The following is a 24,576-nucleotide window of genomic DNA, read 5'->3' as shown; positions in this document are numbered from 1 at the left end:
CGGCACTTTAGGAGGCCGAAGTGGGTGGATCACGAGGTCAGGCCGAGGTGGGTGGATCACGAGGTCAGGAGTTCGAGATCAGCCTGGCCAACATAGTGAAACCCTGTCTCTACCAAAAATACAAAAAATTAGCCGGGTATAGTGGTGGGTGCCTATAGTCTCAGCTACTTGGGAGGCTGAGGCAGGAGAATCTCTTGAACCTGGAAGGCGGAGGTTGCAGTGAGCTCAGATCATACCACTGGACTCCAGCTTGGGTGACACAGCGAGACTCCGTCTCAAAAAAAAAAAGTCAACATAAGAGTTGAATAAAAGCTATTAAAGAATAAGTTTACTTAACTATTCCAGTTACCATGAACCGTATTGAAGTGTTACTCATTTATTATAATCAGAATTATCACTATTTTTACCTGTTATCTTTCCCTGGATACATCTGAGTATATTCAACTCTGTACTTTTTGGCAAAAAGCATGAAGGCATTCATTGGTCTTTTGCACTTATTAGGAGAAGTGGCACTCACAGTCCCTGAGCTGTGGTTTTTGACAGCTTTAGCATACAAAGAATTGGAAGAGAGCTGTGATGATCCAGGTGAGCCACAGTTTTTACTGAATCCAGATCTTGCAAAGTCTTGACCACCAGGTCCTCCACAAGACAAAGATGCACGACGCTGGCGAGCCATACTACTTAACACATAAACTGCGGAAGAATCCATAGGTGTGAAGTCATAGCTATAAAATTAAAAAAAAATAAGATTTTAATTCAATTTCGAATTCTCTGATTTCTAAAAAGCAGGTTAAAAAAACAAACTTAACATCTGATTGGAAATTTCAGTGCATTTCCCCCTGTATCATGTTACCAACACTAACAACTTTTGCCACTGACAGTTGCTTATAAAATGAAATCTGTGTATGTGCTAACTAAAATTAATTTTTTAAAAAAACCTCTGCAGATAATACAAAAGCTTAAAAAACACTTTGAACCCCCCAAAGGAATGTTATAATCAGCATATTTTATTCATAGCAAGTAACTCCTCCAAATCCTACACAACCCACTTATTCTTACTTTAAATTCATTTCTGGACAAATTTGACAATATGGTTTCTTGGCCTATAGGCACCCAGACCTAGAAAATTAAAATGGAGTGGCAGGCAACATACCAGGCCTAAGGACTAAATACTAGAGAAAACAAAAGGTTGGGAAAGGCAGTGAAAAGCTGTTAAATGTGGCTAAAGGAACTTAAGGATAGGCCTGGTGGCTCACGCCTGTAATCCCAACAGTTTGGGAGGCCGAGGTGGATGGATCACCTGAGGTCAGGAGTTTAAGACCAGCCTGGGCAACATGGTGAAATCCCATCTCTACCAAAAATACAAAAATCAGCTAGGCGTGGCAGCACATGCCTGTAATCCCAGCTATTCAGGTGGCTGAGGCAGGAGAATCGCTTGAACCCGGGAGGCAGATCACGGCACTGCACTCCAACTGGGCAACACAGTGAGACTCCGTCTCAAAAAAAATAAAAAGTAAATAAAGGAACTTAAAATGCCCAATAATCTGGGTCATTTGTTTTGGTAAAGAAAGCCATACTTACATCAGTCTCCAGAAAGGCCATCCATGAACTATAACATAGCCTAATAACATAAAGTTCATTGTAAAAACCCGTCTTTGTCAGGAAAGGCCACATTTTGTTCTGTATGTTTAGTTTACATAGACATGGAAATAAGCTAAAGAATTATCTTTTGTTCCAGCATTAACTCTCTTTCTGCCTATAGTACTTTTCTATCTTCTTGGCAGGAAACCTTTTATTCAGCTTCTAACCTGAACCTAGCTCCCACTTCCTTCCCTGAAACAGAAATTCCAGTAATACATCAAAATAGGTTAATATTAGCTACAGGAATACCATCTGCCTAAAGGTAAAACATGAGATTACAAAATCCTAAAGATAGATGGAAACCGCCAAAGGAATGAGGGCGGTCCATGCCACTGACTACACACAGTATATGACTTCTACCAATTATCAAGCACACAATGTCTTTTTTCTGAAAGTATTGCATGAAATAAATGTACTTAAACTATGCCTCCAAAATTACCTAATGAATGCTTAGCAATCAGTATTATGTCAGGAAAACAATGTCTGCCTTCTAGGTTTGCAGTTTCTGTAAGATATCTTCAGCCCCTCCCATACATAATTTAGAAAAATAGCAAACTTCAGCACTGACACAAAATTACCCATTTCTACTGATGGAAAATGATTACAATTTAAAATACTAAAAGATACTGGGTAAACTAATTACTAAAATTTGAAAACTCCACCATCTAGTGGCACAAATATAACTATCATCTACTTCCATTATGGATACAACTTAAATCAGTTTTAAATATTCAATCACAAAATTCAATGACTAACATTACTGCAGCAGTAATGACATAGAGTCTTTAAAAACAGCTTCATCTTTTGCTATACTACCTTAGGTAAGTATTCATTCTCTTCACTAAAGCAACTGTACCCAAATGTGCCTTTCACAGCTCTACTTTGTGTACATGCCATTCCTTAAGCTTAGAATGCCTGTTCCCACTTCACTGTCTAATAATTAGTCTTAATGGCAAACTCCACAATAATGTAGTGCCTATTAACCATGTCACATATGTTAACTTATTTAATCCTTCCAATATTATCCCCATTCTACAGATTTTAAAGGAGCCATAGAAATATTAATTTACTCAAGCTTCCATAGCAAATCAATTGCAGAGCCAGGATTTGAATCCAGGCAGTCCAGATCGAGCTCACGTTCCTATCAGGCTACACTGCCTCTCAATCAGCATGTACATTTACTGTATACATTTACTAATCCATTTCCTTCTCTAGACTGGAAGCAAAGAGGCATGGCCATTCTTAACTCATTTTTTAATCAATTTTGAATAACATAATAATGGAAAATTTTAACTGAGTTCAAATTCCAGCTAGTAATATGACCTTGGGCAAGTTAAATAAACCCTGTAGCCTCAGTTTACTTATCTGTAAAATAAATCTATGCTATGCAGTGGTGCCAAAAAGAACAATAAACATAAGACACAGGGCAGAGGCTGGCACAGTGTATTTCGCCATTAGGAGTATCTATTATTGTAGAAGTATCTTAGATGAGTAGCTAGGGAACTCAAAATTTGGAATCTTTACAAGACATGGGCTTGAATCTTAATTCTGATACTAACTGCCTTTGTTTTGGGCATGTTCCTTAACCTCTCTCAACTTTACTTCTCCCTGTAAAATGAGGATATAATCTACAAATAGGGTAATTAATATTAAACAAATTAACATTATATATATAGTAGGCACTCAATAAGTTTGTTAAATCATATTACTTGAACAGAAATGTCAACTTCAAAAAGTCAAAACTGACTGTTTTAAACCCGCCTGAGGCCTAGAAGGTTGGCCTCAATTCTCAATGTTTCAGAATGGGCTACTTACAACAGAACCTTGAATTACGTATGAGAGCTCATCAACTGATTGCTGACTTCTGATTCTTCCCGAGCTAGAAACTACTCACATGTCCTCTGTAAATCATGACCCGAGAGTTTGCTTGGAGCAGTCCCACTTGGACTTTTTCCTCTTCTTACCTCTTTCTCTTCTTGCCCTCCCCCTACGCCAGGCATCAGCTCCCTTAACCAGTCTAATCCACAATGAAAATATAGTCACTTTCAGCTTCTCAATTTTTTCCTGGTTTCTCCATGATGATACCACCCATTTCTACTCCTTTGCAGCGTGGGTGTTCCCGCTGTTATACTGAAGTCACTCAACAGTAAAATGAGACCAGTGACTAACATCATCTTGGGAGTGATTATTATTCAGTGAGATCAAATGGTAAGAATTTGCTATCTCAGAAAAACAGGAATTAGGCAGGCAAGTTTTCCCTTTTACTTTAAAAAAGTTTTGTGCTAGTAATAATATGTAAACTTTACATATATAAGTAAGTTATGAAGCATACAAATAAATGAGTGAACCCACAATCCAAATTAAGAATATTTCTAGTATCACTTTAAGTTCCATATTTGCCACCCCCAGAAATAACCACTCTCCTGAATGTTTATCATTCCTTTTTCAATTTTATTATGAAAATATTACTCATAAATACAACATATGAATACTATAGTAGCATTGGTTATATTAATATCTTTCTTAATATATAAGATACAGTGTTTCATTATGCAGAAATGACTGCTATCCTTTCAAAAGTCTACTTACAAGGTTGACCCTTGACTAATATCTAGAACTTGGATTCTGAGGGGTCCCATCATTCCCACAACCGAGAAGAGTAGTTTACTGTGCCTAAACTGGATGTACAAACAACACAGTTTACTCTGAATGCCTGCTTCCCTTTTGGAAGTTTGCATTTTGGTATGTGCCAAGCAGAAGAAACCTACGTGACTATTCTCAATAAAAACTCTAGGTGCCAAGTGCGCCTAACAAGCTTCCCTGGGAGACGACATTTCATTTATGTTGTCACAGCCCACTGCTGGGGAATAAAACATGCCCTTAATTCCACTGAGAGAGGATCCCTGGAAGCCTGGCTTCCCCCAGACTTCACCCCACATCTTTTCCCTTTCCCAATTTTGCTTCGTATTAGCATCTTTTTGCCATAATACATCATAGCCATGAGCACAACTACGTGCAGTCTTGTGAATTCTCTGAGCAAATCATCAATTCTGGGGGCTAGTCTTTAGGGACCCCGATATAATTATATAATGTGTATTACAAACCATATATAAGGGTTATTTTATTTATTTCTAAGGAACATGATTTCATAAAATAGACTCATACTGTGTATTTCCAAGACTTATTTTTACTTAACGTTGTTTTAAAAATTGATCCATGTTTTAAAGTTTATAGCTAAGGTTCATTCATTTTCCACTAATTCCACTATATGATTATATCACACTTCATGGATTCACTCTCCAGTTAATACGTATTGATACTGTTTCCACATTTTTGCTATCATGAGCAATACAGCTACAAACTTACTTGCACCATCTCCTTCAGCATGACTACAAGCATTTACTTCTCTAGAATATATATAAAAGAGGAATGAAATTGCTGATACTCACCTTTACAAGATAAAGCCAAATTATCTTCCAAAATTTTTCTATCAGGTTACAGCCTCACCAAAACATAGGAGTTATTACTAATCTATATATCCTATCATATCAGTCCTTAAAATTTTGACTCATTTTTCTAGTTTTTCAAAAAAGAGTGTATATGAGGGACGTAATCAAACAGCATTAAGAGCATAAGCTTGTAGACATTTATTGAACATGTGGCTTGTGTCAGGCCCTATGCAATTTGCTTTTTTAATAATAGTTTCACTCATCCTCATGATATATAAAACATACTAATTAAACTGAATGAAATAAAATCTACAGGCCAGCAGGGACTCTTGAGAATTCTCTACTTAGTGCCAGTACATGCCTATGGATTTGATAATTATCTTAAAGAAAGAATGAGTCTTTAAATCCCAGATATCTACACACAGACTTTCTCTGGGTTCCTTCTAGGAGCAAGGTGACCAATTGTTCCAGTTTGTCTAGGACTGAGGGGTTTCCTGAAAGCTGGACTTTCAGCACAAAAACCAGGAAAGTCCCATATAAATGAAGATAGCTGGCCAACCTTCTGGAGTCAGGACACATGGGTTCTTGTCCTATTCTGCCTCTTACTAGCAATGTGATCTCAGGAATAACCACTTCCCTCTCTCAGCCTTTCTAGATGTCAAGTTTGGGCTATTTTCCACTATTTGTTAAACCATGCAACTAATGCCCTTGGTCAAAATGAGTATTAAACAAAGATACAGTTAACTATTATATCAAGAAAAATACAGTTAACTACAAAAAACATGAGATTTATAAGCTGTTTAAAAACAACGGGCCAGATATCACGACTTTTTAAATGTAACTATCAAAGATGAACCATTAAACTCTTGGTCATGTAACGTGATATTCTTCCTAATCTAATCCTAAATGTTTTATAAACTCAATTTTCCTATATGACAACTATATGCAAAACTCTGTTAACTATTATACTTTAATTACCTAATATGTTTTCATTTCATACTTTCCTCTTAATAATTCTTTTATAATTCTCAAATCTTTAAAGACTGAACTTCCTAAATATCTGACTTAACAATCATTAGGGAAATGAAGGGCAAACTTTAAGAGGAAAATAAAACAAAGAATTAATCCAATATTACCTTTTAAATGTATCAAAAACACCTGAATCATCAAAATTAATGGCATCAGGGTGTCCAGGAGGTAGACATACATCGCCAATATGAACTTCACAACATGGAATGCCATGCTGTACCACAGTCAAGCTTGGATAAAATGATGACCAACCTAAAGTTAAACAATGTTGCATAAAGGATGAGGACTCACAGAAAGCATCCTACTTTAGAACAGACATACCATTTCTATATCTTAAAAAGTTATTGCTAAGTCTCAAGAGATTCTCTAACACAAGTCATGTATCTTTACAATAAAGTACTAGATTAAGTATTTCCTTTCAGCAATGTAAAGGCCCTCCAAAACTAGCTTATCATTCAGCATTTTATTATATATAGAGCTCCTCTATCAATCAGCACTTCCATCAGTCTACAATGACAATCAGCACTTCCATCAGTCTACAATAAGTGATAAATGACTGAGACCATGAAATAGTCTCTGAATTATAAAATTATGTTTAGCATGGTGTTACTGTAATAAGGCTCTGAAGAGTGACTCCGGTTTATATCATATTTGGTAACTCTTAATGAAAATGTGATTACCAGATCACTACATTCCCCAAACTATACCAAGGTAATAGAAAGCTTATTATAGTAGGCTACATGAATCTAAAAATTTCTCATACAGGAAATAAAGTTCCACCTGACTGCTAAGATACTTACGCACCATTAGGTATTATTGTAAGCATTCCCTATGGTAGTTTTTTATTTAGTTTGAAAGACGTTTTCCCCTCAAATTATTTTTTCTTAATCATCAAAGCTACAGACATAATTACAGATTTAAGAAGCTTTGTTTAAAAAAAGTTAACTACAAATGCAATTCAAGCCCTACCTTTATTTTTAACATAGAAAGGGTGGTCCAGCTTACACTCTACGGTAAGTAAACCATCTTCTACTGTACCAGGATCAAAAGTCAACTTCAGTACAGACTCGCCAAATGATACACTTTCTTCATGTGATAACAACTTTAGACCATCAGAACCATAGCCCTGAAAATATATGCATAGCGTGAGTGAATTGAAATGTTCAATTCAAAACACTGTGAAGTTCCCATTACATGTAAGACTTTGTGGAAAAGGTAAAAATAACCAAGACAGGATCCCTGCCATTGAAGAGCTTTCAAACCCGGTAGTGAAGAAAGACACATATATAAATAACTAGACTGGAATAAGCACTTTCACTCAGGTATAAATAATGGTGATGCAGTTTAATAAAGAGTTATTAATACCAAAAGAGAGATTAAGGAGGATTTTCAATTCCAACTGGAACTGAGATTTAAAAGAAGAATGCAATTTAGAAAGACGAAAGGACATGCCTTGCACCAACAAATTTGTAATTAACAACAACTTTGGGGAGTGCTGAGTATTTGCTAAAAATACAAGGTGAGTTCAGATTTGGGGCAAATAAAGCTAATAAGGAGAGGCCAGTTAGTAAAGGCCTCTTAAAGACAGGCAAAGTACTTACACTTTTTGCTTAGAAGGTATTGGGAAATCAATCAAAGTGTTTTTATCAGCATGACTGTCAATTTTTAAGATGATGGTAAATAAGAAGAGACTACAGAAGAAAAGATCTCATATTCAATTACCTGAGGATATAATGAGAGACACCTATTATAGACCTGAATTGACAAATGCAATAGTAATAGAACCAGAAACATTTAAATTCAATGAATATTGAGCATTTAACACATGCCACATGGTAGGATCTGAAAATACAAACACTAACAAACATGATCCTTACCCTTACATTCACAGAAAAACAAAGGAGACAAACACGCCAAAAGCTTGCTATAGTATCCAATCATAATTACGCTAATCCAGGAACAAGGTAATGAATAAGAGAGGATGACTTAAAAATCTTTACAGAATTAGAATCAAATGAATATAAATAAAGGGAAGAAACAGAATAGTAAAAGACAACTTCATGGTTTTGAATCTGGTGATCAAGAAGGATGATAATAATAACTTTAAAAGAATAGGAGAAAAGTAAGCCAAGAAGAGGAATAAAAAGGTAAGGGCAGTTTTGTTCACACTAAGCTTAGTTCAAAGAACTGACTAATATTCATGCAGAGATGTCTAACATGCAGCTGGAAATGTGCAGGTGAAGGTCATAGACATAGATTGGCAAATAACGAAATTACAAAATCTTCCCATTCTCAGGGCTGCAGGAGACCTTAAAACTAATCCAATCCCATTTTTCAGATCAGGAAGCCAATACTCAGAGGGATTAACAATCTGCCTAAGATCAGTAACACAGGTAATTGCTGGAGAAGCTATAAAGAGAGCCCAGGTTTCCTGACTCCAAGTCCAGAGTGCATTCCACAGGACGTGATGGAGGTGCTGCTGACATTATCAGGAGAGAAGAACTGGTGAAGAAAGTGAAGGGGGAAGAATCTTGTCTAATATTCAGCATTGCGGGCAGTCAAGTACCAGGCCTAAAAGACTGAGAATCAGGACGCTGCCATGCTACACAAATCAAGGGAAGACAATGTCAGGAACTAACCCAATGTGTCAAATGTTGTACAGATGTCAAACAGAACAAACGAGGTCTCTCATCCTAGAAATCAGAATAAAGCTAGTAACCTTTGAGACAAGTTTTGTAGAGTAGTAGAGGCCAAAGTTAGACTATTGTGAACTTCACTGAAGTGAAGAGTAAAGCAAGGGGAGGAAACTAAAGGCAGCCAAGACAGGACAATTTCTCTCAAGAGACTTAATAGTGAGACACAACAGGATCAAAAAAAGAATTTGTACAATCACACTTCACATGCCCATTTTCTTGCCTACAGGAGAGATGGAGAAATTAAAAATTTCAAAGTGGAAGGTGTCGACTTTATCCTAATATTGGTTGCTACTGCTTTTGCTCATCAACTTAGAAAATGCTAGTTTTAGTAACTTAATATAAAACAATTTATATAAAGTAATTTAATATAATTGACTGTCAATAATCTACAGGGGAATAAATCACTTTGTAGATTACCTAAGGCAAGGCTTTGGTTAGTTTATTTATTCATTACATATAAATATATATATATTTTTTGAGACAGAGTCTCAGCGTGTTGCCCAGGCTGGAGTGCAGTGGCGCAATCTCGGCTCACTGCAAGCTCCGCCTCCCGGGTTCACGCCACTCTCCTGCCTCAGCCTCCTGAGTAGCTGGGACTACAGGCGCCCAACACCACGCCCAGCTAATTTTTTTGTATTTTTAGTAGAGGTGGGGTTTCACCGTGTTAGCCAGGATAGTCTCGATCTTCTGACCTCGTGATCCACCCGTCTCAGCCTCCCAAAGTGCTGGGATTACAGGCATGACCCACTGTGCCTGGCCTCATTACTATTTTTAAGAGCAGTTTTCCCCATTGTAAAGTGTATAAAACACAAAGAAGCACCAAGAAATATACTATTTCCCATCCAAGAAAGCATGTTAGAAAGGCAAACCTAAAATCATTGCTCCTCCCCATCAGACTAAGCAATGAGTGGTCACAAAAATGCTCTACCTAAAATGTACGACGTCATTTAAATATGAAAGTGAATGGAGGATATTTCTGTAGATTAACAATAAATCTTGTTTCATTTTGAAAGATTTTGAAAAATTTTTTAAGAATTTTAAATCAACCTTTTGAATGCCCATTTGAAGATCTTCCTCATTATCACAGCCTTCAGCTCTAGCAAAATCTTCAACATCTTGCCATTCCTTATTGCTTCCCTTATGAAAGCACAGTCGTGTGCCTAAGGTTTAGGTAGAAAACAAGTATTAGACACGTGACTGTACTAGACAAGTAAGCTGTGGAAAATTCAAGGTTTTTTTTTTTTTTTTTTTTTACCTTTCAAAAAACAGTGCCAGACAGTTGAAGGCCAGGAATTGCACCATCCCAAATCATCATCATCTGACAGGGAGGACATGCAGAAAATGCCAGATTCTGACTCACTATTTGCCTATGGAGAAAAATATTATCAACTTTTTTGTTTTTAAAATATACCTTTTAATATCTGTTTTCATCCCACGGCTTTAGGCCCATGCTTATAGGTGGATAACTTAATAATTCTAAACTTAGGGAAAATATAATGTCTTCAAAAACTGAAGATTGTCAGGCTGTGGGAGAATTTGCTAAAAAAAAAGACACACATAAAGTTTTTGGAAGCTTTAGTTATATGCACATTCCCATTAATAATAAGCTTTCCTAACACATAGTAGAGCTGTATATAAAATCAAATCCAGATCACTAACAGAACAGTGAGACTATTTCCTATGGGGAACGTTAATGTATTTCAACTGTTGTGCAAACTTTGTAAAAGTTTAACCTCATAAATAAACTTACCCTTTCATGTCTTACTGGTGTTTCCTCCTTCCAATGGTGATGAGGGAAGGCTGGTTCACTCTTCGAAGAAGAGGACACTGGTGGAGGGCGTGCATAGGAATGTAAACTTTTGCTGGTGGCTATGATGTGTACAGGAGATGATCTAAAATAAAGCAACAGTTTCAACCATAAGCATAGGTCCTTAAAGTAGATCTTTCCTATTAATGAAAGAACTTTATATTTAAAATGCCAATGTTATTACATTGAACACATTTATGGTAAACACTAGTAAAGACAGCAAGATTTCATTTTATAATTATATTCCTTAACTCCTTATCCAAACCCTCCTCACACATTTTAGACACCATTTTTTTCAGATTTGACAATATATTTTAAATTACCACTACAGTTTCATTTATTTATCCCATTCACTTTTCTATCAATACGTATACATGTGTATATTTCATCTGTGAATGATAATACCCCCCCTTATGCAGGGCGTCCTATCCATTTCTTTCTTCTACTTTGATGTACTCAGTAAGTCTCAGTATGAAGGCAGCATTTAAGCTTAGTGTAACCAACTCTGAACTCTTTATCTACCAACCACGTATCACTGGGTAGATAGAAGAACTATCTTAAGCAAAAATGCTTAAACTTTTTATAGCAGAGAGCAGCCTATCCGCCCTCCTTGTAACTGGACACTATTTCTTGTTTTCTAATACAAATTTGCTGAAAAGCAACTACATATAAGGTCTAGTCATTTTTTCTCCTCAAAGATCACCTTAAAAAAATTTATCCCTTCCCCTCTTTTCTTCCCCTCAAAAGTCTCTTTTACCAGACAATGCTCCCTTTAGAGTATATGGAGCTTCCAGGAGCATACCCAGATCCTTCCCTCACAAACAGACCAGATATTCATGGGTGGGGTAACAGAAAGAAATAAGCCTATAAAGGATGACGAATGATGTGTATGGAGTCAGCAGTCTAGAAAGGAAGCAGAGAGGAAGACAGCCAGGTGGAGGGGGGAAAACCATCTGAAAGTAAGGTCCCAAATCAGGATAATTGTCTGAGATGCCAAATAGAGATCTGGTCCTTAACAGAAAAAGTTTATGCATGTCTGTACTAATACTCTTTTTAAAAAGGAGAGGAAGGGCCGGGTGCAGTGACTCACGCCTGTAATCCCACTCAGCACTTTGGGAGGCTGAGGCAGGCAGATCACGAGGTCAGGAGATCGAGACCATCCTGGCTAACACAGTGAAATCCCATCTCTACTAAAAATACAGAAAACTAGCCAGGCATGGTGGTGGGTGCCTGTAGTCCCAGCTACTCAAGAGCCTGAGGCAGGAGAATGGCGTGAACCCAGGAGGCGGAGCTTGCAGTGAGCCAAGATTGCACCACTGCACTCCAGCCTGGGCGACAGAGCAAGACTCCATCTCAAAAAAACAAAAACAAAAAAGAGAGAAAGGACATCTTTCCAATTTTTCCCTTATTTCCTGAGAAATTGTATTAGCCCTTCAATTTCTACTTTATCCTTGTTAACATTTTTCATTGTACCTTTCCAGAAATTACTTTTAGGTAAGGATCTATACTTTCATGTTCATATCACTCCTTAAATCAAAAGGCCCTCAGATTTCTATGCATTGTACAATACACTCCAATTTTTTATTTCAAATTATATGCTGGATGTTTCATCTTTTGCCCAAAAACTGCCCATCCTGTTATTACACATTTAGTTACATATGAAGTATCAGAGAATGGCCAAACTGCTAAATATTCCTTGTGTTCATCCCTGACTCCCTAATTTTAAAAAAGTGAGTTTTATCAGTTCTTCTATTTAACCATTTAAAATAGAAGTAATGAAAAGTAAAAATAAATAAAAATGAAGGAACAATGTGATATTCTAAAATGTATATGGCCTAAATACTCTGTGAAAATTAACATGCTAAACATGTCCAAACACTAACAGCATTGATTTCTTCATCTCTCTATCTATTCAGGGGTAATATAAATTTTTACCTGTCCTCAACTCCTTAACTATACAATTAAGACTTCAGATATCAAAGCTCAGTAATACAGTTTAACACCCAACAATAAGCTGCATGAGCAGACAGTGTTAGGAGGTAAGCCAGACAGCAGAGCATTACTCAAAATGCTGGACAGAATAATACATCCTCAGGGAGATACTCCTTTCCTTATGTCTTATGTTCTTATTTACACTGATTTTCTTCTGAAGGGTTTACTCACTTTCCATAAACTGTATTCCTAATCCTATGACTCTGCTGTAAAAAGTGAAAAAAAGTATTATCTCTAGAGAAAGAAAAAAAATCCAATAGTTAAATCAGGTTTTTTTTAAAAAATAAATAAACAAAAGGATTTTTCGCTTTTTGAGTATTAAGATTACAATGAAAACTAGGACTATAAAGGAAATAAGAACTCTGAAAGGAAGTTTTCTTTCCTGTGGAAACGAACATGGAATTAAACTGAAGTTAAGTAAATTCAATTTGCTCTAGTCACGATCAATAGCCTGCTAAATGTAAGAAAAGCAGCACAACTTAACGGGTTACAAGAAAGTGAGATTTCATTCCTGATAAGTTTATTCTTTAGCAATGCATTACACTCAAGAGCACTAACAAAATTTACAATTATTCCTACATTACCTAGTATAAAACTCTGGTCTATCATTTTCCACTCACAGGTGTGCAAATATGGGCATTTCTCTCCCTTATAAACTGTCATATTTATCCATTTCTTTTTAGGGATAAATAATGAAGTGTTTTCCACTTAGGTCTCCCTAGGCATATTAGCTGGAAGCTTCCATAATTTCATAGCACAACTACTCATTTTCTTAAACTCTGTATGGATATATGAAACAGCGATTTTTACCAATGGGAATCCACTTTTGTAAGTTTAAGATTTTAATATTAGCAAATTTTAGAATTAGCAAACAGGCAAATAACATAAGGCCACATAAATTATGGAAGAAATAAACCTAGACCAAAAGGAACCCAACTCAAGGTTGATAAAAGTTTAAAATATAATCTTGATTACAACTCTGCTTCTTTAGAGAAATACAATTTTCATTTCTATATGCAGAAATGTATAGTAAAAGTATTTCATGGTCTAACTTATTTTAAACATTTACAAATATTTTTTACTCTATGGTTCTCATTATCACCTTCATCTAATTCTCAAAATAGGAAATCATGGTAGTGAGTGAAATCAGTCTTTGATCATTAGATAAGGAGCTTAATTCTAATGACTTAATTTAAACTCTAATAATTTACAGCATTATTACTTTTAAACTAGAAAAATTTTAAAATAAAACCTTTGTGTAATGATAGAATTTTTAAATAAAAATATAATTAATGCTCCTACCTATTGTAAAATGAGCACTGCATCAGTGGACTTTGTGGACTGGTCGCAATATTTGCCAATTCTGTTAGCCAGTCCACCTCATTTTCACGGTAAGTAGTTTCTGGTATGTCTGAGGTATTTTGGTTCCAAGATGATCTTGGGTATTCTTGATGTGAAACATCTGAACTCAGCTGGTACATGCCAGATTGGGTAGGATCACTTTGAACTGCCTGAAGTTCAGGAAGGTCATCTGCAAAGAAGCACACTCAAAATCATAAAAAGGAAATTACTAATACAAGGAACAATATTATAACTGCAGTTAAAGGAGAAGTCCTCAATTTTAGCTAATTAATTTTGAGAGAGGAAAATCATAAATTTAACATTCTGTTCACAGACTGGAAAAACATGGTTTGGTTTGTGTTTTCTGCTTTTTATTCCCCCTAGTTTTTTGTACCTCACCTAGGAGTGATCCATATGCCACTGAGACATTTTTACATTAATAAGTTAATGAAGAAAAAGGCATTTTATGTGTGCAATATGGACTTAGTACTCACATACTTTAATAACCTGTTATACAGACTATAATGAAAACAATAATTTCCATAATGATAATATAGATCACATAAATATTGAGCTACTACTTACACAACTCTGTGTTAAGGTATTTCTTTTTACTAATAAATTCTGAACTTGTTAATATTTACTGGTTATTTATTGGTTATTTTTTCCTGTAAGTGCATTCCTAAAAGGCAGTTCATGATACGCTTTCAGCTCCCCATAAGATGACTAGAAATATTACCCAAGTACCACTCATGCACACACCAAGCACTATAAGAACACTGAATTCCAAAATACTGAATTCTTAAAAAAAATTATATACATATTCTTTAAAAGAATTATATATATGTCTGTATGTGTGTGTGTATGTAGTAGGGAAGAAAAAGCATCTTGAAGGCTTAAAAAAAAAAACTCTCCATGAAACACATACCTACAAACTCCATAAACCTATTGGGTCCCTTAAATATACAAGTCAAGAAAATTTCTAGTCTCCTAAATGTCACTATAAAAGTATGTATAATTCCTATTCAGGCAAATATTCCAGAACAGTCTACTAAAACTGAAATGTCCTATCTTAAAAAAAAAAAAAAAAAAAATTGTTGGTTTTTTTTTGAGACAGGGTCTTACTCTGTTGCCCAGACTGGAGTGCAGTGGTACAATTATAGCTCACTGAAGCCTTGGACCCCTGGGCTCAAGTGATCCTCACGCCTCTGCCGCTCAAGTAGCTAGGACTACAGGCATGTGCCTACCATGCCCAGCTAATTTGTAAAGAAATTTTTTGTAGAGATGAGATCTCGCTAGGTTGACCAGGCTGGTCTTGAACTCCTGGTCTCAAAATGATCCTCCCACCTTGTCCTCCCAAAGTGCTGGGATTACTAGCGTGAACCATCACGCCAAGCCAAACTGAAATGTTTTAATTAGAAGTACCGACACGGGGTATCCATTCGTAAAAACTGACTTCTTTCATGGAGTCATGAAGGAGCCAAGTTCTAGAACATCACACTAATTTAAAATAATTCTACCCTACAATTGTCATGCTGATATAGCTATTTCCTTTCCCTCATTGCCTTTGACCAACATTTATTTACTGCAAAGGGTTCATTTCTGTTTCTGAAGTTCAGGAAATTACTTTTTAAACGAAGTCATAGGTGGAAGGGGCATGTTATTTTACTCCCCTGGGCTCTAAGTTTCTGAGTTCCTCCTTAAACCAAAAACTGAGGAAGATCAACTACCTGATTAAAATGGCACTCCTTGCTCAAAAGTAACCAGTACTCAATAAATACTAGGGCCCAGAAAATCCTTGGCATTCAAGCAGGTTATGTGTCCCAAGAGCTTAAGATCTCCGAATTTCCAAACATTACCGCAGTACATAATCTCTTCCATTTCATCATTTGTAAAATTAAGACAGCTGTATCTTCTCCCCAGGGTTTTTATAATCATGAAGGAAGCCCCCATATATTAAATGGGGGCAAAGCCAAGCTGAAAAGCTGGGCAGCAAGCCAAGGTCACTCATTAGCTCCATACTCCTGAACACCAGCCTCGAAGCAATACAATTCAAAAACACACCTCAACAAACTTACACATTTCTATAGGTCACGTATCTCCAGGAGTAGTTTAGCAACAGTGACAACCATAAAGGTCAGATCCTCAAGTTTCAAGGGTCCACTATAATTTCCACATCATACCAGCAAATCTGCCATGAAGAGTGGCTAAGCATATTTTACTGAGCTCTCTCGAGTATACTTCAAAAGTAGCATCTTTCGAAAAGCCACAAGTGGGGTCCAATCTTTATACACAAAGTAAAGTAGTTTAATTTAACAATCTGTAAATGAGTCTCTAGTATAACCATAAATAGCCCAACTCATGTTGGTTTTAAGTAGTATTTTAAAAGCAGTAACAGAATGTTGAAAACTCCTAATATACAAATACTTCATATCCCTTTCTAGCCAGTCAAGGTTGGTGGAGAAGCGAGCTAAGTAGAAAAATTTATCTGAATCTTAGTGAGATTTCTATATAACTTTTAATTTTGCTTACCAAGCTCCATGTGTTCATCACAGGAGTTATATCCAGGTGAAGATGGCAAATTCTCATTACACTGCAGCAACTCCAATGAGTCATTCATTCCTGAGGCTCTCTTGTCCATCACCAACAGGAGTTTCTGTACTGCATTAGGCATCTGATTTGTCTTCACTTCCCACACCATGTTATGGTGCTCTGACTTAAAATAAAAACGACATTAAGAAATGATGTCAAGCCATGCAATTTGGGCATTACACAAACCTAAAATAAATCAGAGACATAACAATGTTGTTTTGTGTTTTTTTGAGACATAGTCACACTCTGTCACCCAGACTGCAGTGCAGTGGCATGATCTCGGCTCACTATAAACTCCACCTCCCGGGTTCAAGCGATTCTCCCGCCTCAGCCACCCAAGTAGGGGGGATTACAGGCACATGCCACCATGCCCAGCTAATTTTTGTATTTTTAGTAGAGATGGGGTTTCGTCATGTTGGCCAGGCTGGTCTCAAACTCCTGACCTCAAGATATCCGCCCACCTGGGCCTCCCAGAGTGCTGGGATTACAGGCATGAGCCACCACGCCCAGCCACAATGTTAGATTTTAACTTAATCATACACTGCCATTTATAGCTTCCTCAAATCCTTTAGACCCGGATGACTCCGTAACATCTTGGCCTACAACTGAATACTCAGCGCTAAATTACATCTCAATCCCAAAAGATTAATATCTTGAATTATAAAAAAAAAAAAGTCTTTTCTGCTGAGGAAAAATGGCATCGTATACACTTTTATTTAACCTAGTAACTGTCCTTTCAGATGCAAAAACTGACACTAATAAGACTCTTTTTTTCACTTGTACCTTCAAATTCAAAAGGAAATTTTAAAACTTTCCTTAATAAAAGTTAAAAGAACTGGAGAAACATTCTATTTTGTCCTTTTTTTTTCAAGAAGATTCTATTTTAATGTCTCTATTTACTGTGTTTTTTATTTTGTTTCCTCATTCTGAAAGTGAACTACTTCAGCACACTTAAAAAAAATACATTTTCTTTTTTCTGAGATGGAGTCTCGCTCTGTCACCCAGGCTGGAGTGCAGTGGCACAATCTCGGCTCACTGCAACCTCCGCCTCCTGGGTTCAAGCGATTCTCCTGTCTAAGCCTCCCTAGTAGCTGGGATTACAAGTGCGTGCCACCACACCCAGCTAATTTTTTGTATTTTTAGTAAAGACAGGGTTTCACCATGTTGGCCAGGCTGGTCTCAAACTCCTGATCTCAGGTGATCCACCCGCCTCGGCCTCCCAAAGTGCTGGGATTACAGGCATGAGCCACTGCACCTGGCCAAAAAAAATACATTTTCTAAATAACATTAAAGAGTTTCTTAAAATGGTCATATATTACAATTCTCATAAAAATAAAAATGTTCTTAGGTTTTCTTAATGAAAATTTGGGACCTAGCCATAATAAAAGATACCTGTCATTCTGAATAGGATATTATGTATAGAAAGAGGAATAATAATCATGGGAAATTTAAACAACTAGTACATCTACCTGCAAGCCTACAAAATTATAACAAGGAAGAGAATACGGGTTAATACATTTAAATAATTTCTCAGCAAAATCCAACAACTAAATATTATTATGAAAGGAAAATGTGGTTATACCTTTTATTCCACCCTTTGGACAATGATCAAATTAGTTCTTTAACATAAGCAACAATGGTAAGATTTTTCTGATTTCTCAGGATCTAGTCTAAATTCCATTTTTTAAAAAAGTTCTAGCCTGATGCAGTAGCTCATGCCTATAGTTCCAGGTACTTAGGGTAGACTGAAGGGTGACGACAACTTCAGCCTATGCACTGGAATCCAGCCTGGGCAATGTAGCAAGACCCCCCGCTCCGCGCTTAAAGAAAAAGTTCTAATGAGTGAATATGAAATACAAAAAAAAATCCTGACTTTTGCAACAACATATTTTTCCTCAAAATAAAGCAATAAAATATATTGCTGTTAAAAGTCACTGAAAGTCAAGTATCCCAGTGCAGGCTGATCAAAACTGCACTGAAAAAATGTTAATCACTTAATATTTATAAGCTTTCTAAGTCATGATGTTAATTAGCAATAAACACTGATGACACTGATAAATTTCTTTCTACAAAGGCTTTTTCATGATCTTTTTGGTTTTGAAATGTATTCCTGACTAGAAAATACAATCACTGTGCAAAAAAAATGGGAAAAAAATTTTTTTGGAAAAAAAGGAGTATGATTACTTCTAACCCCACCAACCAGACTTAGATACTTTCAACATTTTGATGTATTACAATCCAATTTCTTCTTCATGTACACATACACTCAATCATGTTTTTCTTCATATTTCATATTATAGTTTGATACCTTTTTGCCTAATATAAGTTCATAAGCATTTTCCTATGTTTTTTCAAAGCTCTAAATGGTTAAATATACATCATAAGGATGTACCGAAATTCACTTATCCCCTCTACTGCTAAATATGCTATTCCCAGTTTCTTCACTCTTCTAAAACACTGAATTTATATTCTTATTTTTTTAAAAATATTTGCTTACATCTGATTATTTTAGATTGCTAGATACAGGGTTCTTGACACTTAGCCCAACTGCATGCATATTGCCTTACTATATGTCTAATATTCTATTTTGGATGCTATCTGCCTATATCCCTCAAAAATAACCCTTAGCCTGGGCACTGCTTTAGAGCCTTGCTCAATACTGACTATACAATTTGCTACTATTATGGTGTAGCAAAAAGGGCACTGGGTTAGATACACAGGAAACAGGTTTTGATCCCAGCTTGATCACTTACCAAATACATGACCTTAGTGACTGAGTTTCTCTTCATCTGTAAAACAGAGCTAATGATACCTGCCCTACTCTCCTCTGAGAGTAGTTGTGAGGATGAAACAGTGGAAAAAGTGTAAAATGACGTCTTTTGAAATTTTTTTATCCCCAGACATAGGGCAATAGTAAACATACTTTGGGTTTGTAATGTCCTAAATAGAACAGTTACTGAAAATACACAGTTAACAGGTGGAAACCAGATAGCTATTCAGTTTCAACAGTCTCCTCCCTAGGAGATATTATGACAAGTCATCCAGCACATCGCCATAAAAATCATGTATCATGCCATTACTTTAGGCCCCTAAAAGATGAAATTTGGAAGAAATTAACATTTCTCCAGTTTAGTACAATGTACTGATCACAATCAGTCTTAGCATATAGTTACAGCAAATATGCTGGGATATAACAATTTCCCCCACTGAACTAGCGACTACAGAAAATGTGTAACACAAATCTATTTCTCAAGTATGAAATCATGATTTTGAGCCTCCACTATCTCCCTGGAAAAAAAAAAAAAAGGAGCAAATTTAATTCATCAGTGATTCTCAACTATACCCTGTGGCACACGGAATCATATATATGCTTTAAAAAATGTCCAGGCCCCATCCCCAGAGGATCTGATCTATTTGGTCTGGGGTATGGCTTTGTGCCCTAGTTTTTGTTTCCAGGTGCAGAATATTGAGATACACTGGGCTAAAAATGGTTGCTAAATCCCTACTTATTAAAAAAATCACTTATTTAATAAATATTATGTACAGGGCATTGTATTAGTTGCAATGTTGGACCTCACTAATGAACAATTCATCATGAGTCTGACTTTAGTGTAAAGATATAAGCAAATGACCATAGTTCTACAGAGCAGGACTTGGCTATGAACAGGTTAAAAGAAAAGAAGGGGCTGGATCAGTGGTTCACGCTGTAATCCCAGCACTTTGGGAAGCTGAGGAGGGCGGATCACGAGGTCAGGAGTTCCAGACCAGCCTGACCAACATGGTGAAACCTCGTCTCCACTAAAAATACAAGAATTAGGCAGGTATGGTGGCACGTGCCTGTAATCCAACCTACTCAGCAACTTGAGGCAAGAGAATCGCTTGAACCCGGGAGACACAGGTTGCAGTGAGCCGAGATCGCACCACTGCACTACAGCTTGGGCAACAGAGCAAGACTCCATTTCCAAAAAAAAAAAAAAGAAAAAAGAAAAAAAGCCGGTGCGATGGCTCACGCCTGTAATCCCAGCACTTTGGGAGGCTGAGGCGGGCAGATCACGAGGTCCGGAGATAGAGATCATCCTGGCTAACACGGTGAAACCCCGTCTCTACTAAAAATACAAAAAATTAGCCAGGCATGGTGGTAGGCGCCTGTAGTCTCAGCTACTTGTGAAGCTGAGGCAGGAGAATGGCGTGAACCCGGGAGGCGGAGCTTGCAGTGAGCCAGGATTGTGCCACTGCATTCCAGCCTGGGCGACAGAGCAAGACTCTGTCTCAAAAAAAAAGAAGAAGAGAGGGAGGTCTCCCAATGAGAGAAACTCACGAGTAAACTCATACAGCTGGCAAAGTCCTAGTGAGATCAGAAGAATATAGAATCTAGTTTTACCACAAAGTAGGATGGCCTTGTGTGTCATGTGATCATGAACACTGAGGCTACACTACTACTCTATGGAAAGGTGGTCTAGGATCACAGTCTTCAACTGTAGTTTAGGAAAACTATTTATTTATTTAGAGACAAGAATAGGGGCTCTGAAATCAGGCTGCCTGAGTTTACATACCAGATTTGCCACTTATTAGCTATGTACCCTAAATAACTTACTTAAAATTTTCATACCTTGTTTATAAAATAGAAATAAAAGTACCTACCTCACAGGCTGCTATAAGAACTCAGTGAGAACATGTAAAACGCTCAGAATAGTGCCTGACACAAAGCAAACCTTCAATGTACAGTGGCTAGTGTTATGATGAGCAATTATCAGACAATGAAGAACCACCGACGATTTTTTTTAAAAGAGGTCTGACATGATCAGAACTATACTTTAAAACAGTCTCTTTGAGTCTGTGGACAAAATCATACTGAAATACTCTATGAGTATGCAGGAACACCTATAATATTTTAAGGAGGGTATTTTTTTTTTAAGAGAGCACTCACATTCCCAGTCTCTAAGCCACCCGTCTCCAGCTTCCTTTGCAATGGTTCTCAGTGCAGATTCCTTATTTAGTAACTCTTAAGAGAGAAACTAGTCATACTATGTGAGTTCTTTAAACAGCTAATATTAACAGTTTAGACAGGAGATTTTAACTCTTTCCATAGAAATATTTCTGGCATCTTAAGTATACAGAATATAATTTAACCTATTTTGATAACTAAAAATCCTTATGAATATCTGTACTATGCTTCACATACAGATGTGAGCTGCACAGTCAACCCTATCTGAACTTAAAACATTTCCCACTTTTACCTTTATTATGAAATTCAGAAGTTGCACTACACATGTATCTCTCTTCAGAGCTATCCTCTGTGTATGAACAGTGCTGTTCTTGGGGTCCACAGAAGCACAGCTGCAGTCTGTCTTGTCTTCCCCCTCCCTCTGCAGAGCTCTTTGGTTTCCTCATTCTTCCCAGCTAGAACTTTTTTCTTCCCTACAGCAGGTCCTGCAGTTTCCAACATTCACCAAGTATAGTACACTAACGTCTCTTTGCAACTTCTATTATTTCTTCAGCACTTTGTCTAAATTATCAACCACCATCCCAAAACTCCTTAAATGAAGTTGGAAAAAAACATTAATTTCAAAACAGAACTACCTATAAATAACCAAAAGAACCAAATATTTACTGAATATAAGTTCTATGTGTTCACACCTCTCATTGCTCAAGGCTATCAGAAGTTTGGTCCTGAGAAAACTGAAGTTCTGCTACTGTAAAACTACCATACAGTAAGAGAAGCTATACTTCAAGACAGCAGACTTCAGTTTCACTCTTACTAGCTGTGTAACCCGGGACAGGTCAATCTCAGACTCACGGTCCCTCTACTTACCTCACAGGGCTATTCTGAGAGTTCAATACATGAAAACAAAATTCAAAACTATATACAAATGGAAGTTTTCTGTCTCTTCTGTCTATTCTCAACTATTTTGGAGAAAGAAAGCAAGGTTTCCAATACAGTAAAGGAATACCAGAGAAGCCCTTACATTTCTTACTCCCCCCCTACATACATTATACCAATTACATACTCATTTTGATAAACAAGCTCCTCTTTCAAATATCTCCTGGTAGAGCTAACCCTATTGTTCATTCATGCTTTTGTATACTGCTTTGGTATCAGATTCAAGACAGCTTGCCTTGTATTTTAGTGAACTCTGCACATGTCATCTCTTCACTAGATCAGTGATTCTCAGTAACTATTTTCCAGAAGTTGTACTCTGAAATGTCATGTTCAGTGTTACAAATTTTACTTTCTTAGAAGGCCCCATTGCTTTTGGTATGCAAACTTCCAGAAGCAAATATCCACAAAATCTTAAGACAGGAGAGAAAGAGAGAACTAGAAAATGCTAAGTCTCAATGAATGAAGAAGGAAACTAGGTTTTACAAAATGCTTACCTACAAAGCACTTCCATGTACTTCATCTAACTTTATTTTACACTCAGAACAACTCTGTGAATAAAGTATTATTATGGATGAGGAAAACAGGACTATGACGACTAAATGGGATCATTTTCTTTTTGAAGGTGAGAGCTGAGAGGGAAAAAAGACAAAAGGTATAAGCCAGCATGGGTTACTTCCTGCTTTCAAGTGCCTATTATTCCCTGAATCCTTACCTTTCCATCATCATTTTGGAATCCACAGCAGGATTTTATGCTCTCCCCTTATCCTGAAGGATTTCCATACCCAGTCCAGACTACATGCTCAAATTGTTTTCAAAGAGAAGGTGAAGAAAAGGTAATTTGCAATTAATTTCTATCTCTGAAACTGAGGTATTTTAAATGGATTACAGAATTATACGCTAAAACAAGCCTCCATAACAAAGTATATTAAATGCAACTTTCTATACCAGACGCATCTCAGAGGCCTTAATGCTGTTCTTTTAGAGTATTTTCAACAAAACTTCAAAAGATTTCACAGATATTTGTCTACAACTCTAGTTTGCCACTGGGCTACGAAAAAAGACAAAACAACAACAAAAACCCTTAGTGGATTCGTTTTGGGCACTTACCACTTTCATGGCCCTGAACAATTAAATCTCTAGGCGTGTTTTCTTATTTGGACCTGTTTTTTATTTTTAAATAAGACTAGTGGCCAGGCCCAGTCGCTCAGGCCTGCAATGCCAGCACTTTGGGAGGCCAAGACAAGAAGATCTCTTGAGCCAGGAGTTCAAGACCAACCAGGGCAACACAGCAAGACCCAATCTCTAAAAAATTTTTTAAAATAAGTAAAAAAAAAAAAAAAATGGGACTAGCACCTATCTACCTATCAGAATTGTTGTAGGTATAAAAGATATTATATCCCACAGACACTGCCCAATCCACATCTATACAAGTTCTTAGTAATTTCATGTTCATTCAACATGAAATGCTATATTGATTAAGACAATAGAAAACCCATTAACAGCAGAAGCAGCCATCCACAAACTGTTTTAGGAGTACTGTCAATTCAAATAAGTATTTAAGATGAGTCATATAAGTCATATATTAAAACTTGACATCATCTAAAAATTCTTGTGAAACTTGTTTTCCTAAACTTTGGTGCTTCATAATTTATATTATCATTTTCTATAGAGAAACTAGAAACATAATTTTCTCCATAATGTGGTTCATTGAGTTTACGAAACCAAGATGAAACTAGCAAGTGAAATCAAAACTTCATTCTATAATTTATCAGTCGAGTAAGCACAATCTTTTGCTTTAAAGTGGTTAAATGGCTCCTCAAAAGTATAAGATAAACTCCTAAACATTTTTACATTATCTATAAAAACCTGTGGAAAAAGCTTTTTTTTAAAGCTATGTTCAATAACTTTTAAAAAATGAATGAACCACATTATGGAGAAAATTATGTTTCTAGTTTCTCTATAGAAAATGATAGTAGAAATTATGAAGCACCAAAATAAATGCTGATCAGTATACGAAAAATGTGAATGTTACTGATATCAGGCAGTTAATAAGAATATTACAGTATACAATTTTTCCCTGAATTTTGTGATAAGCAGGTATCTGGCAGCTTTAATTTTTTTTTAATTCGTTGTGATTTATTTTTCCAT

The 24,576-nt window shown here is 36.5% G+C and overlaps 1 protein-coding gene across 8 annotated transcripts in view; it reads right to left on the bottom strand.

Moving 5' to 3' along the window:
• The window catches only part of HBP1 (HMG-box transcription factor 1), a 34,017-nt gene that overhangs the window by 6,639 nt on the left and 2,802 nt on the right, over positions 1 to 24,576 (bottom strand). For 4 of the 8 annotated variants that reach the window (XM_032761362.2, XM_032761366.2, XM_032761364.2 and 1 more), the window contains exons 2-9: positions 16,488 to 16,671; positions 13,917 to 14,145; positions 10,566 to 10,707; positions 10,071 to 10,182; positions 9,863 to 9,975; positions 7,089 to 7,245; positions 6,227 to 6,371; positions 408 to 725 (exon numbers count right to left, since the gene is read on the bottom strand). In XM_032761362.2, coding sequence (XP_032617253.1) covers positions 408 to 725; positions 6,227 to 6,371; positions 7,089 to 7,245; positions 9,863 to 9,975; positions 10,071 to 10,182; positions 10,566 to 10,707; positions 13,917 to 14,145; positions 16,488 to 16,671 — 1,400 coding nt within the window. Of the gene's footprint in view, positions 1 to 407; positions 726 to 6,226; positions 6,372 to 7,088; positions 7,246 to 9,862; positions 9,976 to 10,070; positions 10,183 to 10,565; positions 10,708 to 13,916; positions 14,146 to 16,487; positions 16,672 to 23,140; positions 23,228 to 24,576 lie in introns of those variants that run through there. The other 4 variants (XM_058425812.1, XM_058425821.1, XM_058425816.1 and 1 more) reach the window with 2 other exon arrangements.

This window comes from Hylobates moloch, unplaced genomic scaffold, assembly GCF_009828535.3.
Source record: "Hylobates moloch isolate HMO894 unplaced genomic scaffold, HMol_V3 SCAFFOLD_1, whole genome shotgun sequence".
Taxonomy (NCBI): domain Eukaryota; kingdom Metazoa; phylum Chordata; class Mammalia; order Primates; family Hylobatidae; genus Hylobates; species Hylobates moloch.
The sequence above is the reverse complement of the archived record's forward strand: the minus strand, read 5'-3'. Positions and strand labels throughout refer to the sequence as shown.